Below are 17,061 nucleotides of genomic sequence, written 5' to 3'. Positions count from 1 at the left end.
GGTGAACTGTGACACAAGGGTTTGTGGGTAGTGAAAAAAAGTGTTTTGATGTGTTTGATTTGTTGTTCCTTTATTTGGTGCAGAAGACTCTCGCTGTGTTCAGTGGTTTGGGGGTTTAGATTTTAACTTTAACTTTAACGATGAAGTTAAAGTTAAAATCAAAAAGAATGTATTCCCTGACAGAGCTGTGGGTCCACAACTCCACCTGACTTCAGCCTCAGCTCCAGTGGTGTAGAGTGACAAAGACCATCTCTGTCCCGGACCCTTTTATGACACATTTCAGTTCATCTTGAGGTGTAGTCTCCACTGATTGGTCCTGGTGTCTTGGGGTCCCGGTTGCCATGGTGCCACATTCCTGATCCTGTGTTGACACCCCTTGGTTTGGAGCGATGTTGATGAATCCTCTTGTTGTTGCCCATTTTCTGGCCTGTTTTGGGTGAGAAGCTGTGAGCAGATGATCCGGTCCTCTCCTCTGATTGGCTGGCTTCTGCTGGTGGACCGACTCGGTCCGGTTCTGGGTTGGATGTCTCCTGGGTTCCTCCTTGGTCCTGGTACCAGGTGGTTCCTGCCTTTCATGACTCACTCTTCCATCCAGGCATCTTTCCCACACTATCCTTATCAAACACACACCTCTCATGCTGGATCAAACTGAAGTGACCTCAGCCATGATCACTGCGTCTGTTGGAGTCAATTATAAAGCAGTTTATGTCATGTAAAAATATACTTTGATTCATATAATTATAAGGGAAATATGATGATTCCCACACCTGGACAGTTGAGTACTTCAAAACCCTCCACCTTCTTTATCTCTGCATCCTGTAACTTCACCTGTCCACTTGGCTCCCTCTCATTCACACACATGGATTCCCTCTCACTGCAGCTAACCACCATTCCTCTCCTTTCGAAGGCAAACCTCCACCTCTCTAGCTGATCTTCCACTGGCTCCCTGCTCTCACCACAGATCACAATGTCATCTGCAGACATCATGGTCCAAGGGGCTCAGAGCTGAGCCTTGGTGCAGTCCCACCTCCACCTTGAGCTCCTCTGTTCCACCTGCAGCACACCTCACCACTGTCTCACACCTGACATACTCTGGACACCTGCACCACTCCAACATCCTTCTCTGCCACTCCAGACTTCCTCATACAATACCACAACTCTTCTCTTGGCACTCTGTCGTACGCTTTCTCCAGGTCCACAAAGACACAATGGAGCTCCTTCTGACCTTCTCTGTGCTTCTCCATGAACATCCTCAAAGCAAATGTTGCATCTGTGGTGCTCTTGTTTGGCATGAAGCCAAAACTGTTGCCACAGCAGTGGACATCTCCCTTGTTCTTGAAGATGGGCCCCAGCACACTTCTCCTTCATTCCTCAGAATCCTCTCACTCTCAAAGACCTTGTTAAATGTTCTAGTCAGAAAGTCTCCTGCCACCTCTCCTGAACACTTCCACACCTCCACAGCAATATCATCAGGACCCACTGCCTTTCCACTCTTTATCCTCTTCAATGCCCTTCCCACTTCAGCCTGACTAGTCTTTGCTATGCACATTGTCTGCCATGTGGGACCATTTTGTGAATGTATTTATTTCAGTCTTTACCCAATTTGTCTCAGATTTTCGACTTGTCTTGTTCCATCCTAATTCAAATTAATTTCAAGGTATAATTTAATTTAGAAAAAATTAAAAACATTGGATTTCTTTAAATAAAAAAAACGTTTTTCACATTCTGATACATTACTTCACATTATTTAAAGAAATGGAATAATAATGAATGAAGAGACTTAAATGATGATCATTATCAATTATTATACACAATCGGTCATCAAATCAGTGTCAGTTCAGTCTCTGGAGTCGGTTGCCTGCAGGGATTTTTAATGTCCAGCAGGTGTCAGTATTCAGTCACACAGTATCAACACAGTATCAGCACAGTGTGTCATTGTGTCGAAACGCTTTATGATGCCTCATGTACCCATCACTAGTATTTAGGAGCATGTGACAGATGGAAATATGACCAGGAAGACTAAACTCATTTTGCTGCTTTGAATCAATGTGCTGGACTGACACGTGCACACAGGCTGATTGATTCATCATGAAGCTACAGTGACTCCTCCAGCAGAGGGCGCTATAAAACAGCACATCTGCAGCATATTAGCACGTCTATGAAGCAAGCTTCTGACTACACGTCACAAGTCATCTGTCGTCCAGATCTCATTGTCTGCCTCCTGTGTCTTTTATTCCTGGTGTTCAGTGATGGGGCCTCACCATCATCACTGTCGTTGCATGAGAGATGAAGAAAAGAATAACCAATGAATAAGATACACATCTGAAAAAGCTATTGAATTGGACATCCCCGACTGACGTCATAACATACACACCCGACTTTGGGTGACACCAACTTCTCTTTAATAGTGTACCCTCATTTCTGACAGTCATGGTACAGCTACTTAAAATAGTGATATGACAACCTCTGGCATCCAAAGGCTTAAGACTTCACTTTTCCATTTGATGAAAGACCCTCATGTGGGCCATATAGTTCTTTCTTTGTGTAAAATATTTCCCACAATGGGAGCAGAGATAGGGTTTTTCTCCAGTGTGAACTACCATGTGTGACTTCAGGGTCCCACTGTCTTTAAAAGAACTACCACACTCAGAGCAGATATAAGGTCTTTCTCCAGTGTGAATTCTCATGTGAATATTCAACACACCTTTCTGAGAAAAACATTTACCACACTGTGTGCAGCAATAAGGTTTTTCTCCGGTGTGAATCCTCATGTGTTGTTTCAGCTCAGTTTTACTTCGGAAACATTTATCACAGCGAGTGCAGTTGAAAGGTTTTTCTCCTGTGTGAATTCTCATGTGTCGTTTCAGACCGGCTGTGAGTCTGAAAAATTTACCACAGTGAGTGCAGTTGAAAGATTTTACTCCAGTGTGAATTTTCATGTGAGTGGCCAAAATACTTTTTGTACTAAAAGATTGACCACATAGAGTGCACCTAGAAAGTCTTTCTCCAATGTGTTTTGTCATATGTGACTTCAGGGTCCCATTGTCTTTGAAAGTACAACCACACTCAGAGCAGATATATGGTCTCTCTCCAGTGTGAACTCTCATGTGAATATTCAATGCACCTTTCTGAACAAAACATTTGCCACACTGAGTGCAGCCGAATGGTTTTTCTCCAGTATGAATTCTCAAGTGACTTGTCAAGCCACTGGGATGTGCAAAACATTTACCACAATGAGTGCAGTTATACGGTTTTTCTCCTGTGTGAATCCTCATGTGTCGTTTCAGCTCTGTTGTACCACGGAAAAATTTACCACACTGAGTGCAGCTGAAAGGGTTTTCTCCTGTGTGAATTGTCATGTGTTTTTTCAGGTCGGATGTATTTCTGAAACATTTACCACAGTTAGTGCAGCCATAAGGTTTTTCTCCTGTGTGAATTCTCATGTGGCATGTCAAATGGCTTTGCAGAGAAAAACATTTACCACAGCAAGTGCAGCTATAAGGCTTTTCTCCAGTGTGAATTCTTGTGTGATATTTCAGATCGGATGGATATCTGAAACATTTACCACAGTGAGTGCAGCTATGACGTTTTTCTTCAGCGTGAATATTCATGTGACTGCCCAGTGTAGTTGTTGTCGAAAAAGATTTATCACACAGAGAGAACGTAGAAGTTTTTTCTCCTGTGTGTTTTCTCATGTGCCGAGTCAGGTTAAGTGAAGCAGAGAAACATTTACCGCACTGTGAGCACTTAAATGGCTTTTTTCCCCCTTTTTGTCCACAAATGTTTGGATCCTCAACAGAGTTTGAAGCAGAATGATTGTTACTGGTTTCTCCCCAGTCTTCACTGTCGTCAGTGTCAGATTCAGAGCACAGCGACCTCTGCTGGTCAGCATGAACAGATGTGTCCAAGTCGCTGGCTGGGTTTGGTCCTCCACACTTGTCTCCATCAGCTTCTGTTTTCACTTGTTGTGTCAAGCTGCTGATTCCAAGTTCATCATCCTCACTCTTCACAAGAGACAGGGGGGAGGCTGTGGTTCTGTTGACTTGACTCTCAATTTCTTCCTCTTCTGTTTTCAGTTGTTGATCAAAGCTGCTGGTTCCAGCCTCATCATATTCACTCTTCACATCAATGAGGAAGGTCTGGATCTCTTCTTTTTCTTCTTTAATGAGAGGATGTTCTTGTCCCTCTTGACTCATACTGGAGCTGCACTCCTGCTGTTCTGAAGTATCTTCTCCTTCGATCATCAGCTGCTGTTGGAGATCTGCAGGGACACACACACAGAAAAAGCCAACAGAGTGAAATGCAGTTCTCAGTATTATATTTAAGTTCCATCAGCTCAAGAAGGCAACACGTGTATCTTGACAATCATCCTGAAGTCACTCTGAGCAACACACAATCTCAACATACAAGGAGCAGGTGGAGGGATGATATCACTTCACTGGCCTGGGAGCGTCTGGGGATCCTCCGGCCGGAGCTGCTGGATGTTACCCAGGAGAGTTTAGCACAGCCTTTTGAGGCCCCTGTGACCCGGCAACGGATTAGGATGGATGGATGGATGGATGGATGGATGGATGGATGGGTGGATGGATGGATGGATGGATGGGTGGATGGATGGATGGATGGATGGATGGAACTAGTCTTGCACCACAGCCATCATCGTCCAAGCCCTGCGCTAATCTGACAATCTCACAACTCATATCAGAACTTGAGGGCCCAGGTATTGATGACATTTTTTTTAGATTATTGGGATTATTATAGGCTGAGGAAGAGCCACTCCAACGTCTTCATCAGATGTGAAGTGAGTGCCACTGGTCGGAGGTCATTCAGCTCGCTGGGCCGGTTCTTCTTCGGAACTGGAACAATGCGGGATGTCTTCCAGAGTGTTGGCACTCTCCCAGTCTGGAGGCTGAGGTTGAAGATCCGTTGTACTGGTTCCCCCAGTTCTGCAGCGCAGGTCTTCAGTAGTCTTGGACACACTTTGTCTGGGCCTGCAGCTTTCCTGGGTCGGAGCTTCCTCAGCTCTCCTCTGGTCTGTGGTGAGGTGTGGTGGCGATGGGGTTGATATGGGGGAGGAGGGGGGTGTTGTTGTGCTTTGTTGTGTGAAGGGGGGAGGGTGGGATGGCTGTGGTGAGGGTGGGGGTGGGGGGGGCAGGGGCTGATTGAACCTGTTGAAGAAGTCATTCAGTTCGTTTGCCCTCTCCACTGTCCCCCCCGCCGGCTCTGGACTTTGTGTTGAAACCCGTGATGGTCCTCACACCTTGCCAGACCTCCCTCATGTTGTTGTCCCTCAGCTTCTGCTCCACCTTCCTCCTATAGCTGTCCTTAGCTTCCTTCACACAGTGATTCACCTCCTGCTGAGCTGCCTTCATGGCCTCCTTATCTCTACTCCGGGAGGCAGCCTTCTTCTTGTTGAGGACAGTCTTGACTTCCCGCGTAACCCATGGCTTGTTATTAGGGTAGTAGCGGACGGTCTTGACAGGGGAGACCACGTCTATGCAGATGTTAAGATAATCTGTCAGACAGTGTGTCATCTCCTCTATGTCCTCACCAGGCGGGTTCAACAGCACATCCCAGACGGTGGTGTTAAAGCAGTCTCTCAAGGCACTTTCCTTCTCAGGGGACCACCTCCTGATGGATCGGGTTTCAACCGGTTGCTTTTGGACCAGGGGGATATACAGTGGCTGTAGTTGAACCAGGTTGTGATCAGACAGACAGGGGAGCAAGTATGGCACCCATGGCTGAAGAGTTCTCTACAGTGTTGCAGGACGACACAGCACCTGAACTGATGGTGGAAAAGAAGCACGTTCTTCCATTTCAGAGTGATTTAGATGTTAAACCGTTGATGCTTGACATCACGAAGCACGTTCATGTGTTTCGCAAAGGATCATGGGATGATATTATTATTCAGACACAACACAAGCTGGAAGTCATTCTGGCGTCTTAATGGTGAATAAACCGAGATCAGACAGACGAATAAGACTACACAGTAACATATAGTAACAATTAAATAATGGTGAAGGACAAGTGGAGTCTAATCTAAAAACCAAACCAGAGAAAAGACCGGTCAAAACACAGGTGCTCACCTCGCTCCGGATACAGACGCAGCTTCCTTGGCTTCTTCAGTTAGCTTCAGGCTAAAGAGCCACAAGATGAGCGGATATCAACACGCATCGACAGACACGGAGTTTTCTGGATAGAATTTAGACGAATGTCTAGTGAATCCGAGGAACAATGATCCACTAACTGCCCAATAAAACAACTGTTGCACCAGCAGAAATCCAGGAATAAACCAGGAAGCTGACGGACGCAGACAGAGAGACTCACTCGAGGTCAAACACCCGGATGTGTTCCCGAGAGAAAGGCTCACTGGCGCCCCCTGACGGCTCCAACGAGTCAGTTACAATTTAAACTCTTTCACGATAGACACACAAGTATTAAAACAATCATCTATTAATGGAGCCTTGTTTGACAGTTCCATGCTGCATGTTGATCATAATGTAGCGACCTGGTGAACTGTGACGCAAGGGATTGTGGGTAGTGAAAAAAAGTGTTTTGATGTGTTTCATTTGTTGTTCCTTTATTTGGTGCAGAAGACTCTCGCTGTGCTCAGTGGTTTGGGGGTTTAGATTTTAACTTTAACTTTAATGATAAAGTTAAAGTTAAAATCTAAAAGAATGTATTCCCTGACAGAGCTCTGGGTCCACAACTGCGCCTGACTCAGCCTCAGCTCCAGTGGTGTAGAGTGACCAAGACTATCTCTGGCCCTGACCCTTTTATGACACATTTCAGTTCATCTTGAGGTGTAGTCTCCACTGATTGGTCCTGGTGTCTTGGGGTCCCGGTTGCCATGGTGCCACATTCCTGATCCTGTGTTGACACCCCTTGGTTTGGAGCGACGTTGATGAATCCTCTTGTTGTTGCCCATTTTCTGACCTGTTTTGGGTGAGAAGCTGTGAGCAGATGATCCGGTCCTCTCCTCTGATTGGCTGGCTTCTGCTGGTGGACCGGCTCGGTCCGGTTCTGGGTTGGATGTCTCCTGGGTTCCTCCTTGGTCCTGGTACCAGGTGGTTCCTGCCTTTCATGACTCACTCTTCCATCCAGGCATCTTTCCCACACTATCCTTATCAAACACACACGTCTCATGCTGGATCAAACTGAGGTGACCTCAGCCATGATCACTGTGTCTGTTGGAGTCAATTATAAAGCAGTTTATGTAATGTAAAATACACTTTGATTCATATAATTATAAGGAAAATGTGATGATTCCCACACATGGACAGTTGAGTACTTCAAAACCAGAATCAGAGCTGAGCCCTGGTGCAGTCCCACCTCCACCTTGAGCTCCTCTGTTCCACCTGCAGCACACCTCACCACTGTCTCACACCTGCCATACACTGGACACCTGCACCACTCCAACATCCTTCTCTGCCACTCCAGACTTCCTCATAAAATACCACAACTCTTCTCTTGGCACTCTGTCGTACGCTTTCTCCAGGTCCACAAAGACACAATGGAGCTCCTTCTGACCTTCTCTGCACTTCTCCATGAACATCCTCAAAGCAAACACTGCATCTGTGCTGCTCTTTTTTGGCATGAAGCCAAAACTGTTGCCACAGCAGTGGACATCTCCCTTGCTCTTGAAGATGGGCCCCAGCACACTTCTCCTTCATTCCTCAGGAATCCTCTCACTCTCAAAGACCTTGTGAAATGTTCTAGTCAGAAAGTCTCCTGCCACCTCTCCTGAACACTTCCACACCTCCACAGCAATATCATCAGGACCCACTGCCTTTCCACTCTTCATCCTCTTCAAGGCCCTTCCCACTTCAGCCTTACTAGTCTTTGCTATGCACGTTGTCTGCCACGTGGGACCATTTTGTGAATGTATTTATTTCAGTCTTTACCCAGTTTGTCTCAGATTTTCGACTTGTCTTGTTCCATCCTTATTCAAATTAATTTCAAGGTATAATTTAATTTAGAAAAAATTAAAAACATTGGATTTCTTTAAATAAAAAAACGTTTTTCACATTCTGATACATTACTTCACATTATTTAAAGAAATGGAATAATAATGAATGAAAAGACTTAAATGATTATCATTATCAATTATTATACACAATTGGTCATCAAATCAGTGTCAGTTCAGTCTCTGGAGTCGGTTGCCTGCAGGGATTTTTAATGGCCAGCAGGTGTCAGTATTCAGTCACACAGTATCAACACAGTATCAGCACAGTGAGTCATTGTGTCGAAACGCTTTATGATGCCTCATGTACCCATCACTAGTATTTAGGAGCATGTGACAGATGGAAATATGACCAGGAAGACTAAACTCATTTTGCTGCTTTGAATCAATGTGCTGGACTGACACGTGCACACAGGCTGATTGATTCATCATGAAGCTACAGTGACTCCTCCAGCAGAGGGCGCTATAAAACAGCACATCTGCAGCATATTAGCACGTCTATGAAGCAAGCTTCTGACTACACGTCACAAGTCATCTGTCGTCCAGATCTCATTGTCTGCCTCCTGTGTCTTTTATTCCTGGTGTTCAGTGATGGGGCCTCACCATCATCACTGTCGTTGCATGAGAGATGAAGAAAAGAATAACCAATGAATAAGATACACATCTGAAAAAGCTATTGAATTGGATATCCCCGACTGACGTCATAACATACACACCCGACTTTGGGTGACACCAACTTCTCTTTAATAGTGTACCCTCATTTCTGACAGTCATGGTACAGCTACTTAAAATAGTGATATGACAACCTCTGGCATCCAAAGGCTTAAGACTTCACTTCTCCATTCAGTGACATTTGATGAAAGACCCTCATGTGGGCCATATAGTTCTTTCTCCGTGTAAAACATTTCCCACAATGGGAGCAGAGATAGGGTTTTTCTCCAGTGTGAACTGCCATGTGAGACTTCAGAGTCCCACTGTCTTTAAAAGAGCTACCACACTCAGAGCAGATATAAGGTCTTTCTCCAGTGTGAACTCTCATGTGAATATTCAACACACCTTTCTGAGAAAAACATTTGCCACACAGTGTGCAGCTGTATGGTTTTTCTCCAGTGTGAATTCTTATGTGTCTTTTCAGCTCTGTTGTACCACGGAAATATTTACCACACTGAGTGCAGCTGAAAGGATTTTCTCCTGTGTGAATTCTCATGTGTTTTTTCAGGTCGGATGAAGTTCTGAAACATTTACCACAGTTAGTGCAGCCATAAGGTTTTTCTCCTGTGTGAATTCTCATGTGGCATGTCAAATGGCGTTGCAGAGAAAAACATTTACCACAGCAAGTGCAGCTATAGGGTTTTTCTCCAGTGTGAATTCTTGTGTGATATTTCAGATCGGACGGATATCTGAAACATTTACCACAGTGAGTGCAGCAATAAGGTTTTTCTTCAGCGTGAATATTCATGTGACTGCCCAGTGTAGTTGTTGTCGAAAAAGATTTATCACACAGAGAGAACCTAGTAGTTTTTTCTCCCTTGTGTTTTCTCATGTGCCGAGTCAGGTTAAGTGAAGCAGAGAAACATTTACCACAATGTGAGCACTTAAATGACTTTTTTTCTCCTTTTTGTCCACAAATATTTGGATCCTCAACAGAGTTTGAAGCAGAATGATTGTTACTGGTTTCTCCCCAGTCTTCACTGTCGTCAGTGTCAGATTCAGAGCACAGCGACCTCTGCTGGTCAGCATGAAGAGATGTGTCCAAGTCGCTGGCTGGGTTTGGTCCTCCACACTTGTCTCCATCAGCTTCTGTTTTCACTTGTTGTGTCAAGCTGCTGATTCCAAGTTCATCATCCTCACTCTTCACAAGAGACAGAGGGGAGGCTGTGGTTCTGTTGACTTGACTCTCAATTTCTTCCTCTTCTGTTTTCAGTTGTTGATCAAAGCTGCTGGTTCCAGCCTCATCATATTCACTCTTCACATCAATGAGGAAGGTCTGGATCTCGTCTTTTTCTTCTTTAATGAGAGGATGTTCTTGTCCCTCTTGACTCATACTGGAGCTGCACTCCTGCTGTTCTGAAGTATCTTCTCCTTCGATCATCAGCTGCTGTTGGAGATCTGCAGGGACACACACACAAAGAAAAACCCAACAGAGTGAAATGCAGTTCTCAGTATTATATTTAAGTTCCATCAGCTCAAGAAGGCAACACGTGTATCTTGACAATAATCCTGAAGTCACTCTGAGCAACACACGATCTCAACATACAAGGAGCAGGTGGAGGGATGATATCACTTCACTGGCCTGGGAGCGTCTGGGGATCCTCCGGCCGGAGCTGCTGGATGTTACCCAGGAGAGTTTAGCACAGCCTTTTGAAGCCCCTGTGACCCGGCAACGGATTAGGATGGATGGATGGATGGATGGATGGGTGGATGGATGGATGGAACTAGTCTTGCACCACAGCCATCATCGTCCAAGCCCTACGCTAATCTGACAATCTCACAACTGAGATCGAAACTTGAGGGTCCAGGAAATGATGACATTTTTTTTAGATTATTGATTGGTGAAAAACCACATGGATATGCTCGGACCACTATGTCACCACGAAGACACGTGATGGATTTCTGAAGCTTTGATTTATGTCTGGACATTTTAATCCACCTGAAGATTTCACAGAGAACAACACTCAACAAAAACAGAAGCATGTCACATGAATCGAAACTGAAGTCACTGTATGTTCACACCAAACCCAAATCACATTTAATATGACTTTATTTCATGATATTGCAGATCATGAAATTGGACTATTTGAGTTCCAAACTTCTTACTTCACTTTAATTGATGTCCTTTTCAACATGACACCATAATGACTTTACTTTTGCAAACGGATCATTGTAAATCTTAAATAAGTAACTTTGAGACAGTTATCATTCAAAAGTAACTTTGTTACTTCAAGTTACTCATTACTTTAAAAGTAACTGGTTACTAGCAAAACAAACTTTTTTTTAACACTGTATATTATAGCGGAGCTCAAACATAACCATGTTGGAACAGTCACAGTCATCGGGTTGGCTCAGGAACCAGCAACACTGGGACAGAATTATCATTATTTGTGTGGCCTGCTAAACTAGATAGTCAGCTAATAAAGGCCATCTATTGATGTCTAAACTCCAACCCACTTCAAGTGTAATGAGATTACAAAGGCGACACTTCGTGACCTAAAGGTGCCATGGCAGGTGAACGAATGACAATATTGAAACTTTTGATGGGCATATTTATTGTGATCATTTAGATTACAAACTATACTTTTAGCAGTACAAAAACTATTTTTACAGGAGGAACAAACACTGGTGCCAAACCGATGCTGACTATCATCTCAACAGCAACACAACTAGACCAACTGGAAACACGAACTGCAGTGACACCTCCACAGCTGCGACAGGCAGCATGTCTTCCACAACACACCTCGCTGCTACGAGTATGTTCAACTGCGAAGTCAAGCTACTGCTGTCTGGCTGCAGTGGCTTCTCTACTGTGGTGTCAGACCAGCGAACCTTAGCAGCGTCTGCTTCGGCCTCTTTTCCCACCAGCTTGGTCGATCGACGTGCACTTTCTGCTTACTTTCCAGATTGGAATTGCTCGTGACTTGGTTTCGAGCCTCCACATAGCGTGCACGCCACTACAACATATATCTGGTCTTTTACAGCTAAAAAGGAAACACAATGAGAATATATCCACAATCAGAATCCCACACCTGGACCCTCATCGTTCGCAGTCATTATTTTTTCACATGCGCGGCGCTGCGTCACATGACTAATGTGGGCTTGACGTCCGCCACTGAAGCTTTTAGCGCGTATTAAGACACTGTTTTTTTTTAAACTTTTTAAAGAGTTGTGAATGTGAAGTAACTAGCAATGTGCATGTTTAAATCACAGCAATGATAAACGCGTTATGGCACTGGTTATTACAAAAGATAACATAGTTCCTATAACGCGTTACTTCATAACACTGCGAATAAGACTACACAACGACATATTGTAGCGTCTGCTGGGAGTCACAAAAAACAGCGGTTCCGTAGTTGACAATCCTCTTCTTAATTCCGTGAAACTCTGTGGATCGGTCTCATAGAAACAACAGCAGCTCCCTAAACCCAGCTCCCTCTCCCCTGCAGCGCAGCCCCTCGCTCCACCCCCACCCACCCGTCACCACTGAACCCTTACAGGAACAGCATGAACATCAACCCAGAACGTTACAATAGATGCACGATCAAAGAATGTGAACGATGAAGTCTAATCTAAAAACCAAACCAGAGAAAAGAGACCGGTCAAAACACAGGTGCTCACCTCGCTCCGGATACAGACGCAGCTTCCTTGGCTTCTTCAGTTAGCTTCAGGCTAAAGAGCCACAAGATGAGCGGATATCAACACGCATCGACAGACACGGAGTTTTCTGGATAGAACTTAGACGAATGTCTAGTGAATCCGCGGAACAATGATCCACTAACTGCCCAATAAAACAACTGTTGCACCAGCAGAAATCCAGGAATAAACCAGGAAGCTGACGGACGCAGCCAGAGAGACTCACTCGAGGTCAAACACCCGGATGTGTTCCCGAGAGAAAGGCTCACTGGCGCCCCCTGACGGCTCCAACGAGTCAGTTATAATTTAAACTCTTTCACGATAGACACACAAGTATTAAAACAATCATCTATTAATGGAGCCTTGTTTGACAGTTCCATGCTGCATGTTGATCATAATGTAGCGACCTGGTGAACTGTGACGCAAGGGATTGTGGGTAGTGAATTCTCCTGTAAATAGCAGGGTTGTGATGTGTTTGATTTGTTGTTCCTTTATTTGGTGCAGAAGACTCTCGCTGTGTTCAGTGGTTTGGGGGGTGTGTTCTACACACACGATAAATCTGATCAACAAACACTGTGGAACCATTAACAGGCAGCTAATCTCATTTAAAACCCTGCTGCTTCATTGTCAACTAAGGTGCTGGAATAGTGAAGAAACCAGAATCAGAATCAGAATCAAATTTATTGCCATGGTCAGTGGGGAGCCCACTAACGAGGAAAGTGATTTGGAATAAAGTGCTGACAAAAAATAAAATAAAATAAAATAAAATAAAATAAAATAAAATAAAATAAAATAAAATAAAATAAAATAAAATAAAATAAAATAAACAACAAGGCTGTTCACGACTTCAACAGTGTGACGGCCGAGGGGAAGAAGCTGTTCCTGTGACGGGAGGTTCTGGTCTGGATGGACCGTAGCCTCCTGTCAGAGGGAAGAGGAACAAACAGTCCATGTCCAGGGTGAGAAGGGTCGAAGGCTCTGATCCCACCTGCACGTCTCTGGGTCCTGGAGACATACAGGTCCTGAAGAGGTGGCAGGCTGCAACCATCACCTTCTCAGCAGAACGTATGATGCGCTGCAGTCTGCTCTTGTCCCTGGAGGTGGCGCTGTTGTACCAGACGGTGATAGAGGAGGTGAGGATGGACTGGATGATGGCTGTGTAGAACTCCACCAGCAACTTCGTCGGCAGTCATAGTTTTTGTCGCTGCCTCAGAAAGAACATTCTCTGCTGGACCTTCCTGATGAGGGACCTGATGGTTGGTCCTCAGTGATGGTGGTTCCCAGGAAGCAGAAGGAGTCCACAATAGGAATGGGTGAACCAGCCAACATGAGAGGGGACGGAGAAACTGTTACTCTCCTGAAGTCTATGACCATCTCCACTGTCTTCTGGGCGTTGAGCTCCAGGTTGTTGTGGATGCACCAGGACACCAGCCGCTCCACCTCCCTCCTGTAAGCCGACTCATCTCCATCTGAGATGAGCCCCATGATGGTGGTGTCATCCGCAAACTTGATCAGCTTCACGGACTCGTGGCTGGAGGTGCAGCAGTTAGTGTACAGGGAGAAGAGCCATGGAGAGAGAACACAGCCCTGAGGTTGTTAATGTTGAGGGTCCGAGTGTCGGAGACAGTCGTCCCCAGCCGCACACGCTGACTTCGGCTGGTCAGGAAGTCTGTCATCCATCTGCAGAGGGAGTCAGGCACGTCCAGCTGGCGAAGCTTGTCTTCAAGCAGAGCTGGAAGAATCGTGTTAAAGGCAGAGCTGAAGTCCACAAACAGGATCCTGGCATAGGTTCCTGGGCAGTCCAGATGCTCCAGAACGAGATGAAGGGCCTGGTTCACTGCATGGTCCACAGATCTGTTGGCTCTGTAGGCAAACTGCAATGAGTCCAGGTGAGAAGCAGTGATAGACTTCAGGTGAGAGAGAACCAGGCGCTTGAAGGACTTCATGAGCACAGACGTCAGTGCCACCGGTCTGTAGTCATTCAGTCCTGTGATCCTGGCCTTCTTGGGAACAGGAATGATCACCAAGTGGTCAGAGAGTCCCAGTGCAGCTCGAGGGAGGGCGGTATAGGAGTTGCGGAGCGATGAGGAACAGTGATCCAGCACGCTCTGCTCTCTGGTGGGACATTTTACAAGCTGCCTGCACCTGGGGAGCTCCTCACTCAGAGTCGCCTTGTTGAAGTCACCAAGCACAATCACAGGAGAGTCCGGGAAAGTTCGCTCCACATGCAGAACCTGATCCGCGAGCGTCCATCCGCGCTGGGCGGGATATATACGGCAGCCAGAATGAATGAAGCGAACTCACGTGGGGAGTAAAACGGCTTACAGTTGACGATCAGACATTCCAGAGAGGGAGAGCAGTGCTGAAAGATCACCGTCACGTCCGTACACCAGCGATTGTTGATGTAGAAACACAGTCCTCCGCCTCTGGTTTTGCCGGTGAGCTCCGGAACCCGGTCCGCGCGGTGAAGCTGGAAACCCTCCAGATGAAGCGCAGTGTCCGGGATGAGATCGCTCAACCACGTCTCTGTGAAACACAAAACCAGTGTGACAGTGTGACCAGTGTGACCAGTGTGGCTATTGGTGACAGTCCACCTGAGTGGACTGTCACCAATAGATCGACCAATAGCCAGAAATGAACACGTGACATAGCAGCCTGATTCTCTGAAGAAAACAAATGGCTGATCAGACACTTGTTAGTGATCTAAATCAAGCTCCCGACTTGACTCTCACCCAGGTGAGGACCCAGCTCAGGAAGATCAAGGTGAAGAAAGCTGCAGGTCCAGACGGCATCAGTTCCAGGCTTCTGAAATCCTGTGTGGACCAGCTGTGTGGACATGTCCAGCACATGTTCAACCTGAGTTTGAGGCTGGGCATCGACCCTCAGCTGTGGAAGACATCCTGCCTGGTTCTGGTGCCAGAGACCGTCCACCCAAAAGAGCTCAACCACTACAGGCCAGTGACGCTGACATCTCATCAGATGAAGACTCTGGAGAGACTCATCCTCGCCCACCTGCTCCCACTGCTGAGCTCCTCCATGGACCTGCTGCAGTTGGCCGACCAGCCTGGCATCGAGGTGGAGGTGTTCAGGGCTGCGACCAATAATCTGGACGAAGATTCAGACACTGTGACTTCATGGATCAGCTACTGTGAAGAGTGCATAGTTCCAACACGCACCAAGGTGAGTTATGCAAATGACAAACCTTGGTTCACAGCTAAACTCAGCCAGATCAGACGGGAGAAGGAGGCAGCTCACAAGAGTGGGGACAGGAACTGCTACAAAGAGCTGAAGTATGGGTTTCAGAGGGAGCTGAAGAAAGCTAAGGCCGCATACTCTGACAAACTCACGCAGCAGTTCTCAGCCAATGACTCGGCTGCGGTGTGGAGAGGGTTCAAGTTGATCACAAGCTGATCAAAGTACTCTTTCCATCTCAGCAACACACTTCTGTTATCAGTCAAAACATCCCCCTCTCTATCCTTGATCACCCTAACCTGCTGCACGTCCTTCCCTTCTCTACCTCTCTGCCTTGCAATATTGTACAAATCTCTCTCACCCTCCTTACTGTCCAGCCTCACATACCAGTCCTCTGTTTGGCCATTGACACCACTACCTTTGTCTTTTGCTGGGCCCCCCTGTACTCCTGTCCACTCTCTTCTGTTCTTCTAACATCTTCCTTTGTATCTACAGCTGATCATGTAGCTGTCCAGTCATCTGGAAGTCATTCTGAACCACCCAAAGCCTGCTTCAATCCCTCTGTGAAAGCAATACAAGACTCTTCCTCTTTCAGCTTCCACCACTTTGTCTTCTTCTTCTCTGCCTTTTCCCTCCTCACCTTCTCTTCACCATGGTCATCCTGCACACCACCATTCTATGTTGTCTGGCCACACTCTCACCCACTACTACTGTACAACCACTAATCTCCTTCAAGTGACATCATCTCCACAACAATCCACCTGTGTGTTCCCACCTCCACGCTTGTAAGTCACCCTATGCTCCTCTCTCTTCTGGAAGAAAGTATTGACCACAGCCATTTCCATCCTTTTTGCAAGTCCACAGCCATCTGTCCTTCAGTGTTCCAACCCTGGATACCAAACTTTCCCATCACTTCCTCGTCACCTCTGTTTCCTGCACCAACATGTCCACTCTCTCACCTCTGGGGATACTCTGCTGCAGTTCATCTAATTCACTCCAGAAGGTCTCCTTCTCCTCAAGGTCACACCCCGCCTGTGGGGCATAAGCACTAACTACATTGAAGATGACCCATTGAGTTTCTAACTTGAGACTCTGTCCAATACTCTTTTCACCTCAAGAACATTCCTGACAAACTCCTGCTTCAAGATGACTCCCACTCCATTCCACTTGCTATCTACACCATGATAAAAGAGTTTAAAACCTGCTCCTAAGCTTCGAGCCTTGCTAGCTTTCCACTTGGGCTTTAGCAATTTCGTGATGGGAACCACCATCACTGGGGACCTCAAATGGTAGCCAACCATCAGGTCCCTCATCAGAAAGGCCCAGCAGAGAATGTTCTTTCTGAGGCAGCTACGAAAACTACGACTGCCGACGAAGTTGCTGGTGGAGTTCTACACAGCCATCATCCAGTCCATCCTCACCTCCTCACAGGGTGACTCCCTTTTTCTGCTACCCATGTCTTTTATTCCTGATTTTCTGTTTCTCCTAAAGTTGTTTTACAGGCAACTTAGTGGGTCATATTTCGGCTGATTCACCTCATATCCTTTTAAATTGGATCCAGG

At 46.1% G+C, this 17,061-nt stretch overlaps 2 protein-coding genes across 4 annotated transcripts; both read right to left on the bottom strand.

Moving 5' to 3' along the window:
* Positions 1-1,668: 1,668 nt before the first annotated feature.
* On the bottom strand, positions 1,669-6,324 carry LOC128752453 (gastrula zinc finger protein XlCGF57.1-like). 2 transcript variants are annotated; one of them, XM_053853675.1, is made up of 2 exons: positions 4,408-4,608; positions 1,669-4,261 (listed from the first exon to the last, which is right to left on the bottom strand). In XM_053853675.1, the coding sequence occupies exon 2, from the start codon at positions 4,242-4,244 to the stop codon at positions 2,490-2,492; it is 1,755 nt and encodes a 584-aa protein (XP_053709650.1). In that variant the 5' UTR covers positions 4,245-4,261; positions 4,408-4,608; the 3' UTR covers positions 1,669-2,489. The 2 variants fall into 2 exon arrangements, with proteins under 2 accessions (XP_053709650.1, XP_053709641.1); XM_053853666.1 differs by lacking the exon at positions 4,408-4,608 and adding an exon at positions 6,084-6,324 and having other exon boundaries at positions 1,671-4,261.
* A 1,800-nt stretch (positions 6,325-8,124) lies between these two features.
* On the bottom strand, positions 8,125-12,507 carry LOC128752648 (oocyte zinc finger protein XlCOF20-like). 2 transcript variants are annotated; one of them, XM_053854081.1, is made up of 2 exons: positions 12,293-12,507; positions 8,125-10,069 (listed from the first exon to the last, which is right to left on the bottom strand). In XM_053854081.1, the coding sequence occupies exon 2, from the start codon at positions 10,050-10,052 to the stop codon at positions 8,784-8,786; it is 1,269 nt and encodes a 422-aa protein (XP_053710056.1). In that variant the 5' UTR covers positions 10,053-10,069; positions 12,293-12,507; the 3' UTR covers positions 8,125-8,783. The 2 variants fall into 2 exon arrangements, with proteins under 2 accessions (XP_053710056.1, XP_053710065.1); XM_053854090.1 differs by lacking the exon at positions 12,293-12,507 and adding an exon at positions 10,218-10,492.
* Between the last annotated feature and the right edge of the window lie 4,554 nt (positions 12,508-17,061).

This window comes from Synchiropus splendidus, chromosome 1 (assembly GCF_027744825.2).
Source record: "Synchiropus splendidus isolate RoL2022-P1 chromosome 1, RoL_Sspl_1.0, whole genome shotgun sequence".
Lineage (NCBI taxonomy): Eukaryota > Metazoa > Chordata > Actinopteri > Syngnathiformes > Callionymidae > Synchiropus > Synchiropus splendidus.
Note: the sequence above shows the minus strand (reverse complement) of the source record. Positions and strands in the feature narration are given on the sequence as shown.

What these genes read in the sequence shown, in the direction of transcription:
- LOC128752453 (XM_053853666.1), bottom strand. Translation starts at nt 4,244, where the DNA reads ATGATCGAAGGAGAAGATACTTCAGAACAGCAGGAGTGCAGCTCCAGT.
- LOC128752648 (XM_053854081.1), bottom strand. Translation starts at nt 10,052, where the DNA reads ATGATCGAAGGAGAAGATACTTCAGAACAGCAGGAGTGCAGCTCCAGT.